The sequence below is a fragment of the Aotus nancymaae genome, unplaced genomic scaffold (genome assembly GCF_030222135.1).
Source record: "Aotus nancymaae isolate 86718 unplaced genomic scaffold, 86718_ANA_hifiasm-v0.15.2.pri h1tg000028l, whole genome shotgun sequence".
In the NCBI taxonomy this organism is placed as follows: domain Eukaryota; kingdom Metazoa; phylum Chordata; class Mammalia; order Primates; family Aotidae; genus Aotus; species Aotus nancymaae.
The window spans coordinates 12,285,064-12,304,157 of record NW_026988441.1 but is presented as its reverse complement, the minus strand read 5'-3'; the positions used below and the strand labels follow the sequence as shown (position 1 = coordinate 12,304,157).

Below are 19,094 nucleotides of genomic sequence, written 5' to 3'. Positions count from 1 at the left end.
AGAGCAACATGAGGGTTGTGGGCAGGGTACTAGGGGCAGTGCCATAGGGAGCTCCTGGTCTTCACTGGGGACCTGGGGTGTGGGAAGAATTCTCAGCTACAAGAGAGAAGGCATCCAGGCAATCGAAAAACAAGGGCATCGGGGTCATTGCAAAGAACAGTAAGAGCTTCCAAGGACAAGATCCCCATGGAACAGAGGAGCAGTCAGATGAAGCCAGCACATGCCCAAGACCACTATCATCAAGCTCTGGGGCTTCTGTGCCTCTGAGGTCAGGAGATGGTTTCCCAGGCCTGGATTTGGCCCATTCAGATTAGGGTTAGGCCCTCTATACCAATCCGGCCAGACTCACTAGCAGGAAGGCTGTGGCCCCTCCTTCAGAACCAAGCGAAGGCTGTGGCCAGGAGGCGCTGCACCTAGCACCTATGACATTGATCACTGCATCCAAAGGTCCAAAGTTTTATTGTTTTGAATACATTCTCCAGCGGCCCCTCTACTCCCCCCACCCTCAGTCCCCAATACAGAATAAGGCTTGACCGCAGCCCCCCACCCCACCCCAGAGGCCCCAGCTGGGAGGCAGAGGGGGCTTCCAGTTTGGTTTCAGGGCACCCCCTTCCCATCCCCCCACCCGCCTGCCCATGGACCAGTCCTAGGAGCAGCTGGGGGTGAAGGGGCTGGACGGGCGCAGGGGTAGAGTGGGGGAGGGATAGCAGGCACTTGTTAAGATTTGTGGCCCATGGGCGGTACCCCTCGATGCCCTCCACCCTCCTCCCCCCAACACATGGAATTTTTGGTTCATCATCAAACTGTCCCTCCCTCCCCTGCTGTGACCTTGTTGGGTATGGGAAACCTAGGCACTCTTGGTCCCCTGGAGGGGCAGGGCAGGCATGGCTGGGGCTGAGGAGGGCTAGGGGTGGGACAGAGGGGAAGGTGCAAGAGGCAGAGAACAGGGAGGGAAACAAGGCTTTACTTCCTACGCGATTGTAATAAAAAAGTTCCTGGGTGTTAAGGCCAGAGCCTCAATTCAAATATAAATTCCCCAGAATGGAGGTGGCCCCCCTAACTTCCCCCTCCCTCCCCGCTACCACCACTTTGCCCCAGAGCTTAGAAACCCACAGAGACGGGAACAGCCCCTAGCCCTGGGCACCCACCCACCCCCACCATTTAAAAAAAAGAAATTAAAGTTTTATACAAAATGTGGGGAGGGGGAAGGGAGGAGGCAGGGAAGAGACAAGAGAGCTGCCCTCGCCTCCAGGGCACGGGGGGGCTTAAGGCAGCAAAAGAAGCATGGGGGGTTGGGGGCACATGGGTCCCCTGCCCACAGCCCTCAGGAGTCTCGGTGCTCCAGGGAGAGCTGGGCCGTGGCATGCTGGAGGTCAGAGCTCACCCGCCTTGGGGTGAGGGGCCCCCCGGCCTCCCCAGGCCCCTCCCCACGCACCTTCTTGTCCTCGCCCTCATCCTCAAAGACCCCAGTGGGGCCCCCACCCCCTTCCAGGCGACAGTCTTCACTCCAGCGCCGCTTAAAGCGCAGCTTGAGAGGCATGCACTGGGCCGCCCCGGGTGCCTCGCCGGGTTCAGGCTTGGGGGGTGCAGGTGGGGCACGGGGTGTCTTGAACACCTCCCCATCTTCCTCATCCTCATCACTAATGTCAGTCACCTCCACCTCCTCCGACTCGCCTTCCGAGATGGGCTCCACCTTGATCTGAGGTGGCGGGGGCGGTGGGGCCAGCCCGCCTGCGCTCTTGTCAGCACTGGCTGGGGCCTTCTCCCCAGCTGCCCGCTGTCGGCGTCCAAGTGGGGGCGGCTGGAGCTTAAACTTGAATGGAGAGGAAGAAGAAGAAGAGGATGACGAGGCCGAGGAGGGGACCGGTGGGGTTTCGGGCGCCATGGGCGGCAGTGGGCACTTGTCGGGGCGCTGGGGCTGGGGAACCACCAGCCCAGGGTAGTGCAGAAAGGCGCGGGGGCTGAGGTGGTAGTTGTAGACGCTTTGGGTGTGGGCCTGCAGGTACCGTTTCATGTCCTCAGGGCTGAAGGAGAAGTGAGAGCCTCCCCCTGCTCCGCTGGGCCCCCCACCAGCACTGGGGTACATAGGGCTCAGCGTGGGCGAGGGAGTGTAGGCCAGGTGGGTGGGCGTCATGGGCAGAGCCGGGGAGAGCTGAGGGGGCAGCAGGGAGCCAGGCCCAGCCAGAGGAGACACAGGGAAGGGGCTGAGGGGTTCAGGGCCACCCCGAGGCCGGGGGTAGACGCGGAAGACACCAGGGTCATGGGGCAGGCGGGCCAGCGGGGGCCCTCGGAAGGCACCCAGATCCGGAGGGCCGGGTGGTCGGGCCCGGGGATCCTCTCCCAGCGGTTCCTCCAGCTCTGATGTGCCATCACTACAGTCACTGACTGAGCCTCGGCCCAGGCGGCGAGCCACCACAGCCGAGAAGAGGGATGATGAGGATGAAGAGCAGGCAGGTGGTGAGCGAGGGTCCTCAGTGGGGGACAGCACCTCGGAGGGCGTTGAGGGAGGGAAGCGGAAGTGGCTACCGCCCGACGGCACTGGCGGGGCACTCTGGGGCACCGCACCCCCTGGCAGGGGAAAGGAGACTTGTCAAGGCCCCTGGCCTAGCCTGGAGGGGCACACAGACCCTCTCCACACCAACCATTCCCGGTACTCACCAGCCAACCCCACGTCAATGAAAGGGTAATTAACCAGCACCAGTTTGTTGAAATTGAACTTGTAGGTGAACCGTTTCCCCTTGGTCTTGTGCAGAATGCGCTTGTTATAGTAATAGCTGTGGGTACAGAGATGCCAATGGGAGGGTCAGGTACACACGATCCAGGTCTAGCCTCCACACCTTGACACGCACTTAGGTGTGGTTCCCAAAGGGCCACCAAGGAACATGGGTCACAGAAGAGAAATCAAGTGCCCAGAGGGTAGGTACCAGCTCTCTCCTCGGGTCTAAGGCAGAACTAGAGGATCCATTAATGACTGTATTCTCTTCTCAGGATACCTCTGTGCTACCAAGGGGCTCAGGGAGGAGCTGGGAGTGGCCCAAGTTTCACAGCTAGGATTTGGGAAAGCCAGGGGTCAGACCCAATGTCTGTTCCCATGAGCCAGGGGGTATGCAACCGGTGGGGGCCGTCCACATGTGCTCAGGGGTCCCCAGCCCGTCCTCACCGCAGGGCCCGGCTCAGCTTGTCGTAATTCATCTGGGGCTTGCACTTGCGGACGCCCCACAGCCGGGCCACCTCATCAGGGTCTTTGATGACGAATTCCCCGTAGTCCCCCTGCCAGGCAATGACGCCCTGGTACTCCTCCTTCCGAAGCAGCTCCAGGATAAAGTGCCACAGCTGGATCTGCCTCGAGCCAGGGGACGACTCTGGCTTGTAGGCCCAATCCGGGAAGGCAAACCCTGGGGACGGGAGGCAGGGAGTGGCCTGGGGTCAGGATGCCAAATCCAGGGCTCTGGGTCCCATCCCGGGGTCCACCTCTGCCCTGCCTTCAACATGGGGAAATCTGTCTTGCCTCAGCCAAGTCAAGACCTGATTTAAGAGAAGACTGTGTGTGTCTGTCTGTCTGCATGTGAGGGGCTAGACAGGAGCTGGGGGGAGGGGAAGCTGAAGCCTGCTCCAGCGACACCGGGAGAAACAGGAAACCGTCGGCGGTGGGTCCCGGGGCCAGTGCCAGGGGGCCAGGCACCAAGCCAGGCTGGCGGGCAGGGCTGCCAGTGGGGGAGGGGCAGGAAGGGGCACACGTGGCCAGCTGGGTTGGGGTACAGCCCCCCAGCTTACCCCCACTCCCATCTAGAGACAAATGCACTACCCCAGCTCCTCTGATCTCTTTAGAAACATGCACCGTCTTCCCCCAAAGATCCAACAGAGCCCCTACTCCCACCCCAGGACCCGAGAGGAAGATTTTTTTTTTTTTTTCTTAAAAGGACCAGGAGGGGTGGGGTGACTGGTTGCCGATGAGGTCAGCGCTTGCACACACAGAGGCTTCTGTCTTCCCTGGAGAGTGAAACCCAGACTGTCTGAGAGGCACCCCCCAAGCCCTGGACCCTCTGAGCTACACTGCCCTCCCCAGACCCAGGCATCCAGGCCCCACCTGGCTGGAGGGCCCAGCCCAGGCCTGGAGCTTAAGCAGGCACTCTGGAGCTGTCATCCTCTTCCCACTTCTGTCTTCTCATCCTCAGCTTCTTCTCTGCCCACCTGCCTGCCCGCCCGCCCCCAGCATTAACCTTGGGTAGAGGTTGGTGGTGGGCTGGCTGGTCTCTGGAGGGGGTGGGCAGCCTCGGGTGGGGGGTGGGGGGGTTGTGGTTGTTGTCATTTCCCAAACCCCCGGGTAATCAGGGGCCATCAATAATTCAGCACCAGGCAGCCGGTAATGGAGGGGTGGGAGGAGGGAAAGGAGAGGAAGGGAAGGAGGGGGGACACAGGCAGGGGCCCTGGTGCCACTAGAGAGAGAAGGCCAAGGTGGTGGCTAGAGATGGACGGCTCCCAAATCCAGTCAGGCTGCAGGGGTCAGCAGGTATCAACCAGGCCTCCAGGCAACACAGCCACCCTCAAAGACTCCACCCCAGTCTGGAATCCAACAGGGGATCATTCCCCTTGGGAACTCAGGGAATCAGTAGTTCCTGCTCCCACAGGGACCACCCCCTCCAAATCCAGAGCTCACCGTCCCCAACAGGGACTTGGGCCCCAAATCCTGGCCAGACTGGGCTGCAGTATCGCATACCCCGTGGAGTCCCTGCCCCATTCAGATATTCCAGCCTTCCACCTTCCACCGGGGTATGACCTCCCGCTATTCACAGACCAGCACCAACAGCCCCTGTTCATTTAAAAGTGACAGCCTTTGACGACCCCTTTCAGGGACTCCAGAGCTCCATCGCTCTCTTGGGAATCTAGGTGTTCACCCCATTATCCTCACCCTTCTAGAGAATTCAGATCACAAGGTCTCCTGCAAGGCCCAGGGTCTTTTAGAACCCAGGTGACCAAGCCATCAGCTCCATGGACCCTCACATCCCCTACACAAAGCTCCACGCTACTTCCACCTCAGCCCCAATCTGGCTCTAGAACCAGAAGGGGGGCTGAAGCCCCTGAGACATCAGTCTGGGGGTGGGGGATGTACTGACTTCCACCCTCCCCCCAAAATTAAAGCCACCCTTCCCAGCCCACCCGCCCCAGCCTCCGTGTCCCGGTAACCAAGCAACGTGTGTGCAGCGACAGTCCTGGGAGCGGGGGAGCAGGAGGCTAAAAATAAACTTTGCAGAAGAGAGGGAGTGAGAGAGACTACATGCAACACAAAGGGAACTCGGAAAGGAGGTGGGGGGGCTCTGGAAAAGCCTCAAGCCGCATTCTGGGAGCTGTCCCAGGCCCCCTTGTTAAACCCCTTCCCTGAGCAACCCCTCCTCCAGGGTCTGGACCCTGGCTCCCACTCCTGGCAGGGACCCTTCCCCACTCCCAGGCCCACCCCAAGGATGGCTTTCCTAATCGGACACAGCATACATGAAGGCCTGTTCCTGGCTTTAGGGGGGAGAATGAAGAGGGGGTGACGTCAGGGTGTCTCAATGGGGCTCTGTTCCCCAGGCCTTGGAGCCAGGAGCCAGGCACGGGCAAGGGGAGCATGTGTGAGTGTGTTGTGTATGCGTCCACGTGCTTAAAACAGGGAAACACCAGACCTGCACAGCGGAAGCTTGGGGGTGTGGGACCTCAGGAATATGGGGGCCAGTGAGGCAGGGAGAGAGCAGACACACAGAGAGAGGGGTTCAGAAGACTGCGAGACAGGGTGCAGAGTGGCAGCAGACAGACAGGAAGGGCTGAAATGGCGAGGTCCCAGAAGCACACCTGGGTCCCACAGAGGCGGGGTAGGGATTCTCCCAGGCAGACTGCAAGCCTGGGGAGACAAAACTCCTGGGCACCCCCCCAAACTCACGCGACAGCCCAAACTTTTTTAAGGGACCATGAGGGTCGGAAGGGAGGAGTGATGGTAGAGGAAGAACACGCCGGCCTCCTGGGGGGCCCCACTACCTCCCCCACTCCAGGCGGCCCTCTATGGCGCCAGAGCCGGGAAGAAAACAGGAAGTGGGAAACAGCCACGGCAGAGGAGAGAGGGGCCGGGATGGTGGATCGGATGGAGGGGTGCGGAGCGGCAGACCAGGAGGCAGACGGAAAGATGCACCGATTGGAGGCCATTCCAGGCCTCCCGCCCCTCTTCTTCCCCCCTCCGGGGAACCCACACACTGCTAGGTCCTCAGACGGGGTTGGGGAAGCGACCAGCCGGTCCCATCAGGCCAAGGCCGGTAGCAGGGAGGGAAGATGAGGCGGGGTTGTCTGGGCGCCTCGGCCTCCTCTTCGGACCAGGGGAGGCTCCTGCTGCCCCCAGGGCCCAGCGGCCCAGAAGCGAATGGAAGCTGGGGGAGTCTGTGGGACGCACGTGACTGACCCTACCGCACTCCGCACCCCGGCCCCACCTCCAGGGCCCTTCCTCGGTCCCAATCCCCTGGCGCCGGGGCTGGAGCCCAGCTCCGAGCCCTTTAAGATTAAGCCGCCCCCACCCGCCGAGCAGGGGGATGGAGATGGGGTGGGGATGGGGTGGGGATGGGGTGGGGGTGGGTGGGCCGGTCGGGGCACACACTCGCACACTGGAGGCCGAGCCGCCGCCGCCGCCGCCGGGGGAAGGAAACAAGTTTGAACAGCGGCGCCCGGCCCCCTTCCCCCTCCCCCGTCCCCGCCCCGGGCCGGATTCCGACGGGGTAGACGGGCAGGGGGCGGCTGGGGACCCCTCCCCCTGCGCGCTTGGGCGCAAAGTCCAGCCCGCGCGAGCCCGGGGGCGGCGGGGGAGGGGAGGGGGAAAAGTCCGAGTGGGAGGGGGGTTAATCCCGCTGCCCCCCGCCCGCCGACCGAGGGGGAGGGGAACCTTGGCCCCTTAAGGAGGAGCAAGTTGGCGGGGAAGAGAGGGGCGGAGGGAAGAGACGGCCCGCTGAAAGAGAAGAGCTGGATCCGGGAGGGGGGATAAGGGGGGAGCCTCTGCGTCTCCCCCGACCTTTCCCACCCTCCACAACCCCGGAGCCCCGGTGGTGCGGAAGGACGGTACCCAGGTCTCCCAAGAGCCACCTTAAAGCCGCGCGTTCTAAGGTCGGAAACAAAAAGTTCCTTTTTCGAACGTTCGGGCTGCGCTTTGGAACTTTGCGACTCGGCGAGGGCGGGGGAGCGAGGAGCAGACAGAGGCGGGCGGGGGAGGGGCAGCGCAGCCCGGACCCCGAGTCCCGGGCTCCCCACTCACGCCCTCCTCCTAGAGGCCATCCCGTATCCCCCGCTAACCTGGTGCGGGGCACGCGCCGCGGTGAAGGTCATCAGCCGGACCGCGCAGCGCAGAACCAGGGATAGCGGGCCCAGTGGACGAGCCCTACCCCCCGCCCGCACACGTCCCGGCCCCCAGAGTGCAACGTGACAAGAGCGAAGGGGAAGGACCCCGCCACCCCCGTAATCCCGGGAGTGGAAGAGAGCCCAGCCTGCGGGGTCCTGGTAGGGATACAGGACCAAGAGCCGCAGGACCCACACCACTCTGCCCGGAGCCAGGAATCGGGGGTCCCAGGCAGCAACCCCGCTCGCGCCACGAGAAGCAACAGGTCTCGAGTGCTTGAGGGGTCCCCCAGAACTGGGGATCACTCGGGCTCCCCGGGACCCCTCAGCCCCCCCAAAGTTTCTCCGTTCGGTTTCCCGGGGCAACAAGTCTCCCCCACACGTGCTGCCCCCGCCCCCACCTGTGTCCGCCGGGGTCTTCATGCTTGGGGGCCCGGGGCGAAGCGCCCCGACTCCGGGCCGCGGCTCCCGGCGCCCGCGCTGCCCCGTCCCGTCCCGCGCCCGTCGGGCCGCCCTCGCCGCCTCACCCGGCCTCGCCTCTCAGAGCCTCTCCCCTCCCCGCCGCCGCCTCCCGGGTTAATATCGCACTCCGGGGCCGGGACGCCCACGCCCCCCGGCCGGCGACGTCACCGCCGCGTCGCCATGGAGACACTGCGCCCGCCCCCTCCCCGCGCACTCACACACACGCTCTTCGGAGCTCAGCCACTGAGGACCGGCCGGCTCTGGGCTTAAAGGGGCCGCGCAGCGGGGGAGGGAGGAAGGAGGGGGCGGGGGTGGGATGGGGTCCGGCAGGTCGTGACCCTAGTCCGAGGCTCCAAGTCTGCAGATAACTTAAGTCCTGGCACTCGCTACCTGCTGCCCCTCCTCCTCTCCTGCCCACTGCGGGCTCCAGAGTTTCTTTTGGGAGCCTGTATGGAAAAATGGGGGGACCTTCCGAGGAAATGGGGGTCAGAAACTTTTGTGGGGAGGGGGCAGAATCTTCCCTGCAGAGGGGCGGGGTCAGGCCCTTGGAGGATGATCAAGAGCACAGTATTTCCCAGCTTAGTTTTACCCAGCCCCCCAACCCTGAGCCTGAATGGGGGCAGCTGTCCAGGGGTGGGGTGGAATGGGTGGGATGCATTTCCCAGCCACGGAAATGGGGAGGCGGCTGTGCCCTCCGCTCCTGTGGGGATGGGGTCTTGGCCTTCCTGATAGCCCCAGTCCAGCTGGGGAGGAAGTGACCAGAGAGAATGCATTTGGAAGCCCCCACCGCCACCGTGCCCAGGCTGCAGCTGTCCCAGGGACAGAGCTGGCGCCGGAGGTCCCCCCACCTCCACCACTAGGACCGGGGGTTCCGGAGGCGGGGCCAGGATATGAGGGGGCGACCAAAGTCTGAACAAATGTGCTCCCAAGGGGCACTGAGGGTCGCCAGGAAAGAGGAAGACAGGGCTTAAGATCGAAAGCCAGCGCGTAGGGAAGCGTTAAGTCTCCGTTCTCTGCCTCAGTCGGGAGGGAAGGATGAAGCCTGAGGCTCTGGGAAACAGGAAATCACTGTGCAGATCTGATGGAGCCTGGGAGCCGGCAGCACGGTAGAGGCCAAATAGAAGCAATATTCACAAGCATAGCCTGGAAACAGGGTCTCAAAAAAGACTCTGAGGTTCCAAAGGAGGGGCGTATGGGTGGCGGGCGGGTCTGAGGGGCGGGGGTTGGGGGGGCGACAAATCCAGAAGATGGGCGGGGAGATACAGACAAGTCACAGATAGGGAAGGCCTGCGGAGCTCAGGCTCCCGGTAACTAGGGTTTCAATCCCAGCCTCCTCGCCTCCTCCCTTGCGGGGTACCTAGTCCGCCTTAGACGCCTCACCAGTGCCTCAGAAAGAAGTCTCAGGCCTCCTCCTCCCTGGGGAGACCAAGGGCTCCAGGGAAGCTCCCCCGCCAACCCCAGAGAATTATGTAACCTTGCCTACGGACAGTGCAGCTCCCCAACGGATATTGTAACCCTCTGGGAGCGGTGTGGTCCAGCAATAATAATCATCATCATTGTTCGAATAACAGCTCCCGAATTCCGAGTGTTCATGATGTGCGAGGCACCAAGCCAAGCATTGTCAGGGGCATCTTCTCATTTAATCCTCACAAAATCCCAACGAGGAGGAGTTACTGTTGTTATCCCCATTTACGGATTTAGAAAGTGAGGCTCTCTAAGGGGAAATCAGTCCAATAAATCTTACAGCCAGAAAGTACTGGAACTAAGATTCGAACCCAAATCTATCCAATTCCAAACCACTACATTTACCATTATGTTTATTACCTCCTTCACTAACCCCTCAAAAAAAAAGCAGTTTTTTGGGGTTTGTTTTGTTTTGTTTTTTGAGATGGAGTCTTGCTCTGTCACCAGGCTGGAGTGCAGTGGCCTCGGCTCACTGCGACCTCTGCCTCCCAGGTTCAAGCAATTCTCCTGCCTCACTATCCTGAGTAGCTGGGATTACAGGCGCATACCCAACTAATTTTTGTATTTTTAGTAGAGACGGGTTTCACCACGTTGGTCAGGCTGTTCTCGAACTCTGGCTTCATGATCCTCCCGATTTGGCCTCCCAAAGTGCGGGGATTACAGGCATGAGCCACCACGCCCAGCCAAATTTTCAAAGATAATACATCAGGGCCCCATACGGTGGCTCATGCCTGTAATCCTACTACTTTGGGAGGCCGAGGTGGGAGATAACTTGAAGTCAGGAGTTCAAGACCAACATGGTGAAACCCCGTCTCTACTAAAAATGTAAAAATTAGCCAGGCGTGGTCTAGCACCTGTAATCTCAGCTACTCCAGAGGCTGAGACAGGAGAATCACTTGAACCGGGGAGGCAGAGGTTGCAGTGAGCTGAGATGGCACCACTGCACTCCAGCCTGGGCAACAGAACAAAACACTGTCTAAAAAAATAATAATAATAATACATCAGTAACAGACCCAGTGACCCCTACCCTCCCACCAGCAAGACAGAGATCCGAGTTACACCCAACCTTTTCTACTTCTTGTCTCTGACAGGTCAAGTGAACGTTCACTTCTTCTTTTTTTTTTTTTTAAGATGGGGGTCTGTGTTGCCCAGGCTGGATTGAAGTGGCACAGTCATGGCTCTCTAAAGCCTCGAACTCCCTGCCTCAAGTAATCCTCCCACTTCAGCCTCCTGAGTAGCTGATACTACAGGCACATGCCACCATGCCCAGCTAATTTTTTTTTTTTTTGAGATGGAATTTTGCTCTTGTCACCCAAACTGGAGTGCAGTGGCACAATCTCGGCTCACTGCAACCTCTGCCTCCCCAGTTCAAGCAATTCTTCTGTCTCAGCCTCCTGAGTAGCTGGAATTATAGGTACCCACCATCTTGCCTGGCGAGTTTTTGTATTTTTAGTAGAGACGGTGTTTCACCATGTGGCCAGGCTGGTCTCAAACTCCCGACCTCAGGTGATCCACCTGCCTCAGCCACCCAAAATGCTGGGATTACAGGTGAGCCACTATGCCCAGCCAACCCAGCTAATTTATTTTTATTTTTTGAGGATTTGGGGACTCCTTATGTTGACCAGGATAGTCTCCAACTCCTGGGCTCAAGCAATCCTCCCAACTTGGCCTCCCAGAGTGCTGGAATTAAAAGAGTCACCCTGCCTGGCCGAGTTCACCTCTTTGAACCTCAATTTCCTCATCTGTATTTTTTTTTTTTTTTTTTTTTTGGAGACAGAGTTTCGCTCTTTTTACCCAGTCTGGAGTGCAATGGCGTGATCTCGGCTCACCGCAACCTCCAGCTCCTGGGTTCAGGCAATTCTTCTGCCTCAGCCTCCTGAGTAGCTGGGATTACAGGCACGCGCCACCATGCCCAGCTAATTTTTTGTATTTTTAGTAGAGACAGGGTTTCACCATGTTGACCAGGATGGTCTCGATCTCTTGACCTCATGATCCACCCGCCTCGGCCTCCCAAAGTTCTGGGATTACAGGCGTGAGCCACTGTGCCCAGCCCAATTTCCTCCTCTGTGAAATGGAGGTGTCAGTAGATCCTACATGATCAAGTTATTGTGAAAAATCAGAGATGTGGCCAGGCACAGTGACTCACACCTGTAATCCCAGCACTTTGGGAGGCCAAAGTGGGCAGATCATGGGGTCAGGAGTTCGGGACTAGGCTGGCAAACATGGTGAAACCCCCTCTCAACTAAAAATACAAAAATTAGCTGGGCATGGTGGTGGGCACGTGTAATCCCAGCTACTTGGGAGGCTGAGGCAGAAAAATCGTATGAACCCAGGAGGCAGAGTTTGCAGTGAGCTGAGACTGCACCATTACACTCCAGCCTGGGTGACAGGGTGAGACCCTGTCGAGAGAGAGAAGGAGATGTGAAGTAAGTATGCAATAAATACTGTTTTGTTTTGTTTTGTTTTGTTTTGTTTTGTTTTGTTTTGTTTTGTTTTGTTTGAGACGGAGTTTTGCTCGTTACCCAGGCTGGAGTGCAGTGGCGCGATCTCGGCTCACCGCAACCTCCGCCTCCTGGGTTCAGGCAATTCTCCTGCCTAAGCCTCCTGAGTAGGTGGGATTACAGGCACGCACCACCATGCCCAGCTAATTTTTTGTATTTTTAGTAGAGACGGGGTTTCACCATGTTGACCAGGATGGTCTCGATCTCTTGACCTCATGATCCACCTGCCTCGGCCTCCCAAAGTGCTGGGATTACAGGCGTGAAATAAATACTGTTAATAGGCCAGGCATGGTGGCTCACGCCTGTAATCCAAGCACTTTGGAGGCCAAGGCGGGCGGATCACCTGAGGTTGAGAGTTCAAGACCAGCCTGACCAACATGGTGAAACCCCGTCTTTAAAAAAATAAATAAATAAAATAAAATTAAATAAATAAATAAATACTGTTAATAATTATTAGCAGAGTGAACTCTATGCCCCATTATGCCCCATGGATAACAAGAGCACTCCACCCTCCAGACTCCAACTGTAACAACAGTCAGAATAAACGACAATAAACAGGCTGGCTGCAGTATGTTTGACATCTGTAATCTCAGCACTTTAGGAGGCCAAGGCGGGAGAATTGCATGAGGCCAGGAGATCGAGACCAGCCTGGGCAACACAGTGAGACTCTGTCTCTACAAAATATTTATTTATTTATTTATTTATTTATTTAAAATGGAGTCTTGCTCTGTCACCCAGGCTGGAGTGCAGTTGCAGGCTCTTGGCTCACTGCAATCTCTGCCTCTGGGTTCAAGCAATTCCCCTGCCTCAGCCTCCCAAGTAGCTGGGACTGCAGGTGCCCACCACCATGCCTGGCTAATTTTTTGTATTTTTAGTAGACACGGGGTTTCACTGTGTTGGTCAGGCTGGTCTCTATCTCCTGACCCTGTGATCCACTCGCCTCAGCTTCACAAAGTGCTGGGATTACATGGGTGAGCCACTGCAAATGGCCCAAGGGGGTGGTTCTTTTTCCTTTTCTTTTTTTTCTGAAACGGGGTTTTGCTCTTGTTGCCCAGGCTGGAGCACAGTGGCGCGATCTCAGCTCATCATCACAACCTCTACCTCCCGGGTTCAAGCAATTCTCCTGCCTCAGCCTCCCAAGTAGTTGGGTTTACAGGCATGTGTGCTCTGTGTTGGTCAGGCTGGTCTCAAACTCCCAATCTCAAGTGATCCGCCCACCTCAGCCTCCCAAAGTGCTGGGATTACAGGCATGAGCCACGGAGCCCAGCCGAGGAGATGGTTCTTATTGGCAGATCTGTGTCTGTGGTATCCAAAGGGCAGCCCAGGATAATGTTTTCTTTTTTTTTTTTTTTTTGAGATAAGGTCTCATTCTGTCACCCAGGCTGCAGTGCAGTGGTGCAATCTTGGTTCACCACTACCTCTGCCTGCCAGGTTCAAGTGATTCTCCTACCTCAGCCTCCCCAGTAGCTGGTATTACAAGCATGTGCCACCACACCCGGCTAATTTTTGTATTTTTTGTAAAGATGGGGTTTCACCATGGGGTTTCTCGAACTCCTGACCTGGGGTGATCCACCCACCTTGGCCTCCCAAGGTGCTGGGATTACAGGCTAAGCCACAGAGACCCCGCCTCTTTTTTTTTTTTTTTTTTTTGAGACGGAGTTTCGCTCGTTACCCAGGCTGGAGTACAGTGGCACGATCTCGGCTCACCGCAACCTCCGCCTCCTGGGTTCAGGCAATTCTCCTGCCTCAGCCTCCTGAGTAGCTGGGACTACAGGCACACGCCACCATGCCCAGCTAATTTTTTGTATTTTTAGTAGAGACGGGGTTTCACCATGTTGACCAGGATGGTCTCGATCTCTTGACCTCGTGATCCACCCGCCTTGGCCTCCCAAAGTGCTGGGATTATAGGCGTGAGCCACCACGCCTGGCCTTTTTTTTTTTTTTTTTTAAAGTTCTGGAATACGTGTGCAGGATGTGCAGCTTTGTTACATAGGTAAATATTTGCCATGGTGGTTTGCTACACCTATCAAACCATCACCTCGGCATTAAGGGACTTGTTTTTGAGATGGAGTCTCGCTCTGTCACCCAGGCTGGAGTGCAGTGGTGTGATTTCAGCTCACTGCAACCTCCACCTCCTGGGTTGAGGCGATTCTTCTGCCTCAGCCTCCCAAGTAGCTGGGACTACAGGTGCCTGCCACCATGCCCGGCTTTTTTGTATTTTTAGTAGAGACACGGTTTCACCATGTTAACCAGGATAGTCTCAATCTCCTGACCTCGTGATCTGCCCGCCTCGGCCTCCCAAAGTGCTGGGATGACAAGCATGAGCCATTGCACCTGGTCTGGGACTTTTTCTCTAAAAAATAAAATTAAAAATAAAAATAAGCATTCAGTACTGACACTGTGAAATTGTCTGTTAATGTCATACTCCTGCTCTGACCCAGATGGATGGCTCAAACTCAGTTTCTATAAAACACAATCATGGATGCTCGGCATACCTCATGGGAGAATCTGAACGAACCGCAGAGAATGGAAGTCCCTGGTGAAAATGTCCCCTGGGCCTCATAACTTTGGTGGTTTGTGCAAACAAGTCCATGGATATTGTAACCTTTCAGGGTTCTATGTGACTCTACCACAGGAATGTGGACCCTCCTGGATAATTCAATTGCTTCATCAACACTGATACCCACCTCTGGAGATGGTACAGATGGTGACACATTGGCCAGGCGAGGTGGCTCACGCCTGTAATCCCAACACTTCGGAAGGCTGAGGTGGGCAGATCACCTGAGGTCAGGAGTTCAAGACCAGCCTGGCTAAACATGGTGAAACCTCATTGGTGAAACCCTACTAAAAGTTCAACAATTAGCTGGATGTGGTGTCGGCTGCCTGTAATCCCAGCTACTTGGGAGGCTGAGGCAGAAGAATCACTTGAACTCTGGAGGCAGAGGTTGCAGTGAGCAGAGATCTGGTTCAAGTGACTCTCCCGCCTCAGCCTCCCAAGTAAATGAGATTACAGGTACATGCCACCATGCCCAGCTAATTTTTTTTGTATTTTTAGTAGAGACAGGGTTTCACCATGTTGGCCAGGCTGATCTCGAACTCCTGACCTCAGGTGATCCACCCTCCTTGGCCTCCCAAAGTGCTGGGATTATAGGCGTGAGCCACAGTGCCTAGCCTCTTTTTTTTTTTTTTTTTTTTTGAAACAGAGTTTTCCTCTTGTTGCCCAGGCTGGAGTGCAGTGGTGGAGATCTCGGCTCACTGCAACCTCCGCCTCCCAGGTTCAAGCAATTCTTCTGCATTAACCTCCTAAGTAGCTGAGATTACAGGTACCCACTACCACGCCTGGCTAAAAACACTGTTTCTTAAGAAAAAAAAAAATAGTTTGATGCAGGAGGTTGAGTCCAATCTCTCCCCCATTGCAAAACCCTGTTGCAGTGGTAGTTCTGTATCAAAACAAAACAAAAATTTTTTAAATGAATAGTATGACTCATCTCATATGGCACAGCCACTGTAAACAGTGTGACCACCCCTAAGCAGAATGTCACCCACTTAGAGTACTGCTCTTTCTCATTTCCCTGACCTGAGATGCTGAAGGCACCAGGGCTCAGAATCCTCTTTTCTCCTCTGTCTATACTCGTTCACTTGATAACCTCCGCCAGTCCCATGGTGTATATACCATCTCTATGCTGATTACACCCACATTTTTTTATTTCTCTCTCTTATCTCCTTCTCTCTCCCTTTTTCTCTCCCTTTCTTTCTCCTTTCTTCTCTTCCTTCCTCCCTTCCCTCCCTCCCTCCCTTTCTTTCTTCGTTTTCTTTCTTTCTCTCTTGACACGGTCTCACTCTGTGTCCAGCTGGAGCGCAGTGGCATGATCACAGCTCACAGCAGCCTTGACGTCCTTGGGCTCAGGTGATCCTCCCACCTCAGCCTCCTGAGTAGCTGAGACTACAGGTGTGCATCACCATGCCTGGCTAATTTTTTAATCTTTTTAAAGAGATGAAGATCTTACTATGTTGCCCAGGCTGGTTGTGAACTCCTGGGCTCAAGTGATGATCCCACTTCAGCCTCCCAATAGAGTTAGGATTACAGGCTGAGCCAGTGCACCCAGCCTCCGCCCACATTTCTATCTCTAGCTCGAGACTTTCCCCTGAACTCCAATCTCGCACATCCAACTACCTCACCAGTGTCTCCACTGGGATTTCTCAAGCTTGCCAAATCAAAAATGGTTTTCCTGAACTGCCCCCAACTGCTGCCCCCACAGGCTTCCCCCTCTCAGGAAATTGCAGTTCCATTTTGCTGGCTGCTCAGGCTGAATACCTTGGAGTCATGCTTGCCCCCTTTCATCCAAAATCCAATCTGAAGGAAATTTCCACCAGCTCTACCTTTGACTACTCTAGAATGGGCTACTCCTTGTTTTTTTTGTTTGTGTGTTCGACACAGGGTTTGGCTCTGTTGCCCAGGCTGGAGTGCAGTGACACCGTCTCGGGTCACAGCAACCTCCACCTGCCAGGCTCAAGCCATCCTCCTACCTTAGCCAACCAAGTAACTGGGACCAAGGCATATGCCATCACTGCTGGCTAATTTTTTGTGTATTTTTTTTGAGACAGGGTTTTGCCATGTTGTTCAGGCTGGTCTCAAACTCCTGGACTCAAGCGATCCTCCTGCCTCAGCCTCACAAAGTGCTGGGATTACATGTGTGAGGCACTGCATCCAGCCTATTTTATGTTATATTTATCTATTTATTTTTATTTACTTTTTTGAGACACAGTTTTGGTCTTGTTGCCCAGGCTGGAGTGCAATGGCGTGATCTGTGCTGACTGCAACCTCTGCCTCTCAGATTCAAGAGATTCTCCTGCCTCAGTCTCCTGAGTAGCCGGAATTACAGGTGACGTTGGTCTCACACTCCTGACCTCTAGTGATCCATCTGTCTCGGCCTCCCAAAGTGCTGGGACTACAGGCATGAGCCACCAAGCATAGCTGCATTCAGTCTATGCCTTATCACCAGTTCCTAGACCAGTGAGTGTCATAGAATAGGTTTGTAATATTGGCTGGGCGCGGTGGCTTATGCCTGTAATCCCAGCACTTCGGGAGGCCTAGCCGGGTGGATCACCTGAGGTCAAGAGTTTGAGACCATCCTGGCCAATATGGTGAAACCCCATCTCTACAAAAAATATAAAAAAGGCCGGGCACTGTGGCTCATGCCTATAATCTAAGAACTTTGAGAGGCCAAGGAGAATGGATCACTTGAAGTCAGGAATTCAAGACCAGCCTGGCCAAGATGGTAAAACCCCATCTCCAATTTTTGTAAAAATTAGAGCAAGACTCTGTCTCAAAATAAACAAACAAAAAACCCATTTGTGTCCCCACACAATGTGCTTGTATTATAGAGGCAATGTAATTTCTTTTTTTTTAAATTAAAAAAAATTTTTTTTTTTTGAGACAGAGTCTCTCTCTGTCACCCAGGCTGAAGTGCAGTGGCGCCATCTCAGCTCATTGCAACCCCCACCTACTGAGTTCAAGTGATTCTTCTGCCTGAGCCTCCCCAGTAGCTGGGACTACAGGCACGCACCACTGTGTCCGGCTATTTTTGTATTTTTATTAGAGACGGGGTTTTGTCATGTTGGCTAGGCTAGTCTCAAACTCCTGACCTCAGGTGATCCACCTGCCTTGGTCTCCCAAAGTGCTGGGATTACAGGCATGAGCCACCAAGCCCAGCCAGCAGTATGATTTCTTTTTTTTGTTTTTTTGAGACGGAGTCTTGCTCTGTTGCCCAGGCTAGAGTGCAGTGGTGCAGTCTTGGCTCACTGCAGTCTCCTTCTCCTGGGTTCAAGCAATTCTTCTGCCTCAGCCTCCTGAGTAGCTGGGATTACAGGTGCTCGCCACCGCGCCTGGCTAATTTTTGTATTTTTTTAGCAGAGACAGGGTTTCACCATCTTGGCCAGGCTGGTCTCGAACTCCTGACCTTGTGATCCACTCGCCTTGGCCTCCCAAAGTGCTGGGATTACAGGTGTGAGCCACCACACCCGGCCACAGTATAATTTCTTTAACATTGTGTGAATTCCTTTATCAAGGAGGTCAACTCCCATAACCTGGGTAAACCCCCTATGCACAGTGTAGACAACCATGTAAACAGGTTCACTTCCATAAGCAGTGTGACTCTTCAAGCGAACAATGTAGCCTTATATTCAACATGAGCTCATGCAGCATAACTCATGGACACTGTGCTCCCACATGGGCAATGCCACCTACCTGGGTGGGCCACTCATGGGTACAGTGTAGACTATAAACAATGTCCACTCACCAGTGGGTACAATAGCCCCCAATGTTGGATTGGTATGTCAGTTTTTATCTTTTCATTTTTTGTTTTGAATTGTTTCGTTTGAGACGGAGCCTCACTCTTGTTGCCCAGGCTGGAGTGCAATGGCGTGACCTCGGCTCACTGCACCCTCCACCTCCTGGGTTCAAGTGATTCTCCTGCCTCAGCCTCCCAGGTAGCTGGAATTACAGGCATGTGCCACTATGCCCGGCTAATTTTGTATATTTAGCAGAGACGGGGTTTCTCCATGTTAGGCTAGTCTCGAACTCCAGACCTCAGGTGATCCACCTGCCTCAGCCTCCCAAAGTGCTGGGATTACAAGCATGAGCCACCGTGCCTGGCTGGGTTTTTTTTTTTTTTTTTTGAGACAGCATTTCAGCTGGGCGCGGCGGCTCACGCCTGTAATCTCAGCACTTTGGGAGGCTAAGATGGATGGATCACAAGGTCAGGAGTTCAAGACCAGCCTTGCCAAAATGGTGAAACCCCATCTCTACTAAAAATACAAAAATTAGCCAGGCGTGGTGGCAGGCACCTGTAGTTTCAGCTACTCGGGAGGCTGAGGCAGGAGAATCGCTTGAACCTGGGCAGCAGAGGTTGCAGTGAGCTGAGATGGCACCACTGCACTCCAGCCTGGGCCACAGAGTGAGACTCCATCTCAAAAAAGAAAAAAAAAAGAGACAGAGTTTCGCTCTTGTTGCCCAGGCTGGAGTGCAATGGCAGGATCTTGGCTCACTGCAACCTCCACCTCCCAGGTTCAAGCGATTCTCCTGCCTCATCCTCCCGAGTAGCTGGGATTACAGTGGTGCCTGCCACCACACCCAGCTAATTTTTGTATTTTTAGTAGAGATGAGACTTCACCATCTTGGTCAGATTAGTCTCGAACTCCTGACCGCAGGTTATCCACCCACCTTGGCCTCCGAAAGTGCTGGGATTACAGGAGTAAGCCACCACTCTTGGCCTTTTTTTGTGTGTATTTTTAGTGGAGACGGGTTTCATCATGTTGCCAGGC

The 19,094-nt window shown here is 55.4% G+C and overlaps 1 protein-coding gene across 3 annotated transcripts; it reads right to left on the bottom strand.

Moving 5' to 3' along the window:
- Positions 1–423: 423 nt before the first annotated feature.
- ERF (ETS2 repressor factor) lies at positions 424–7,896 on the bottom strand. Of its 3 annotated transcripts, none has more exons than XM_021670406.2 (4): positions 7,746–7,896; positions 3,161–3,395; positions 2,659–2,774; positions 424–2,568 (listed from the first exon to the last, which is right to left on the bottom strand). In XM_021670406.2, the coding sequence occupies exons 1-4, from the start codon at positions 7,765–7,767 to the stop codon at positions 1,325–1,327; spliced, it is 1,617 nt and encodes a 538-aa protein (XP_021526081.1). In that variant the 5' UTR covers positions 7,768–7,896; the 3' UTR covers positions 424–1,324. The 3 variants fall into 3 exon arrangements, with proteins under 3 accessions (XP_021526081.1, XP_064237337.1, XP_012316940.1); XM_064381267.1 differs by lacking the exon at positions 7,746–7,896 and adding an exon at positions 7,303–7,724; XM_012461517.3 differs by lacking the exon at positions 7,746–7,896 and adding an exon at positions 4,088–4,269.
- Between the last annotated feature and the right edge of the window lie 11,198 nt (positions 7,897–19,094).

Excerpts from the sequence above, each read along its gene's own strand:
- ERF (XM_021670406.2), bottom strand. The coding sequence starts at position 7,767 with ATGAAGACCCCGGCGGACACAG. Across the intron at positions 2,775-3,160 it reads AAGCTGAGCCGGGCCCTGCG|CTATTACTATAACAAGCGCA; the intron begins GTGAGGACGGGC and ends CTGTACCCACAG. Across the intron at positions 2,569-2,658 it reads CATTGACGTGGGGTTGGCTG|GGGGTGCGGTGCCCCAGAGT; the intron begins GTGAGTACCGGG and ends TTCCCCTGCCAG.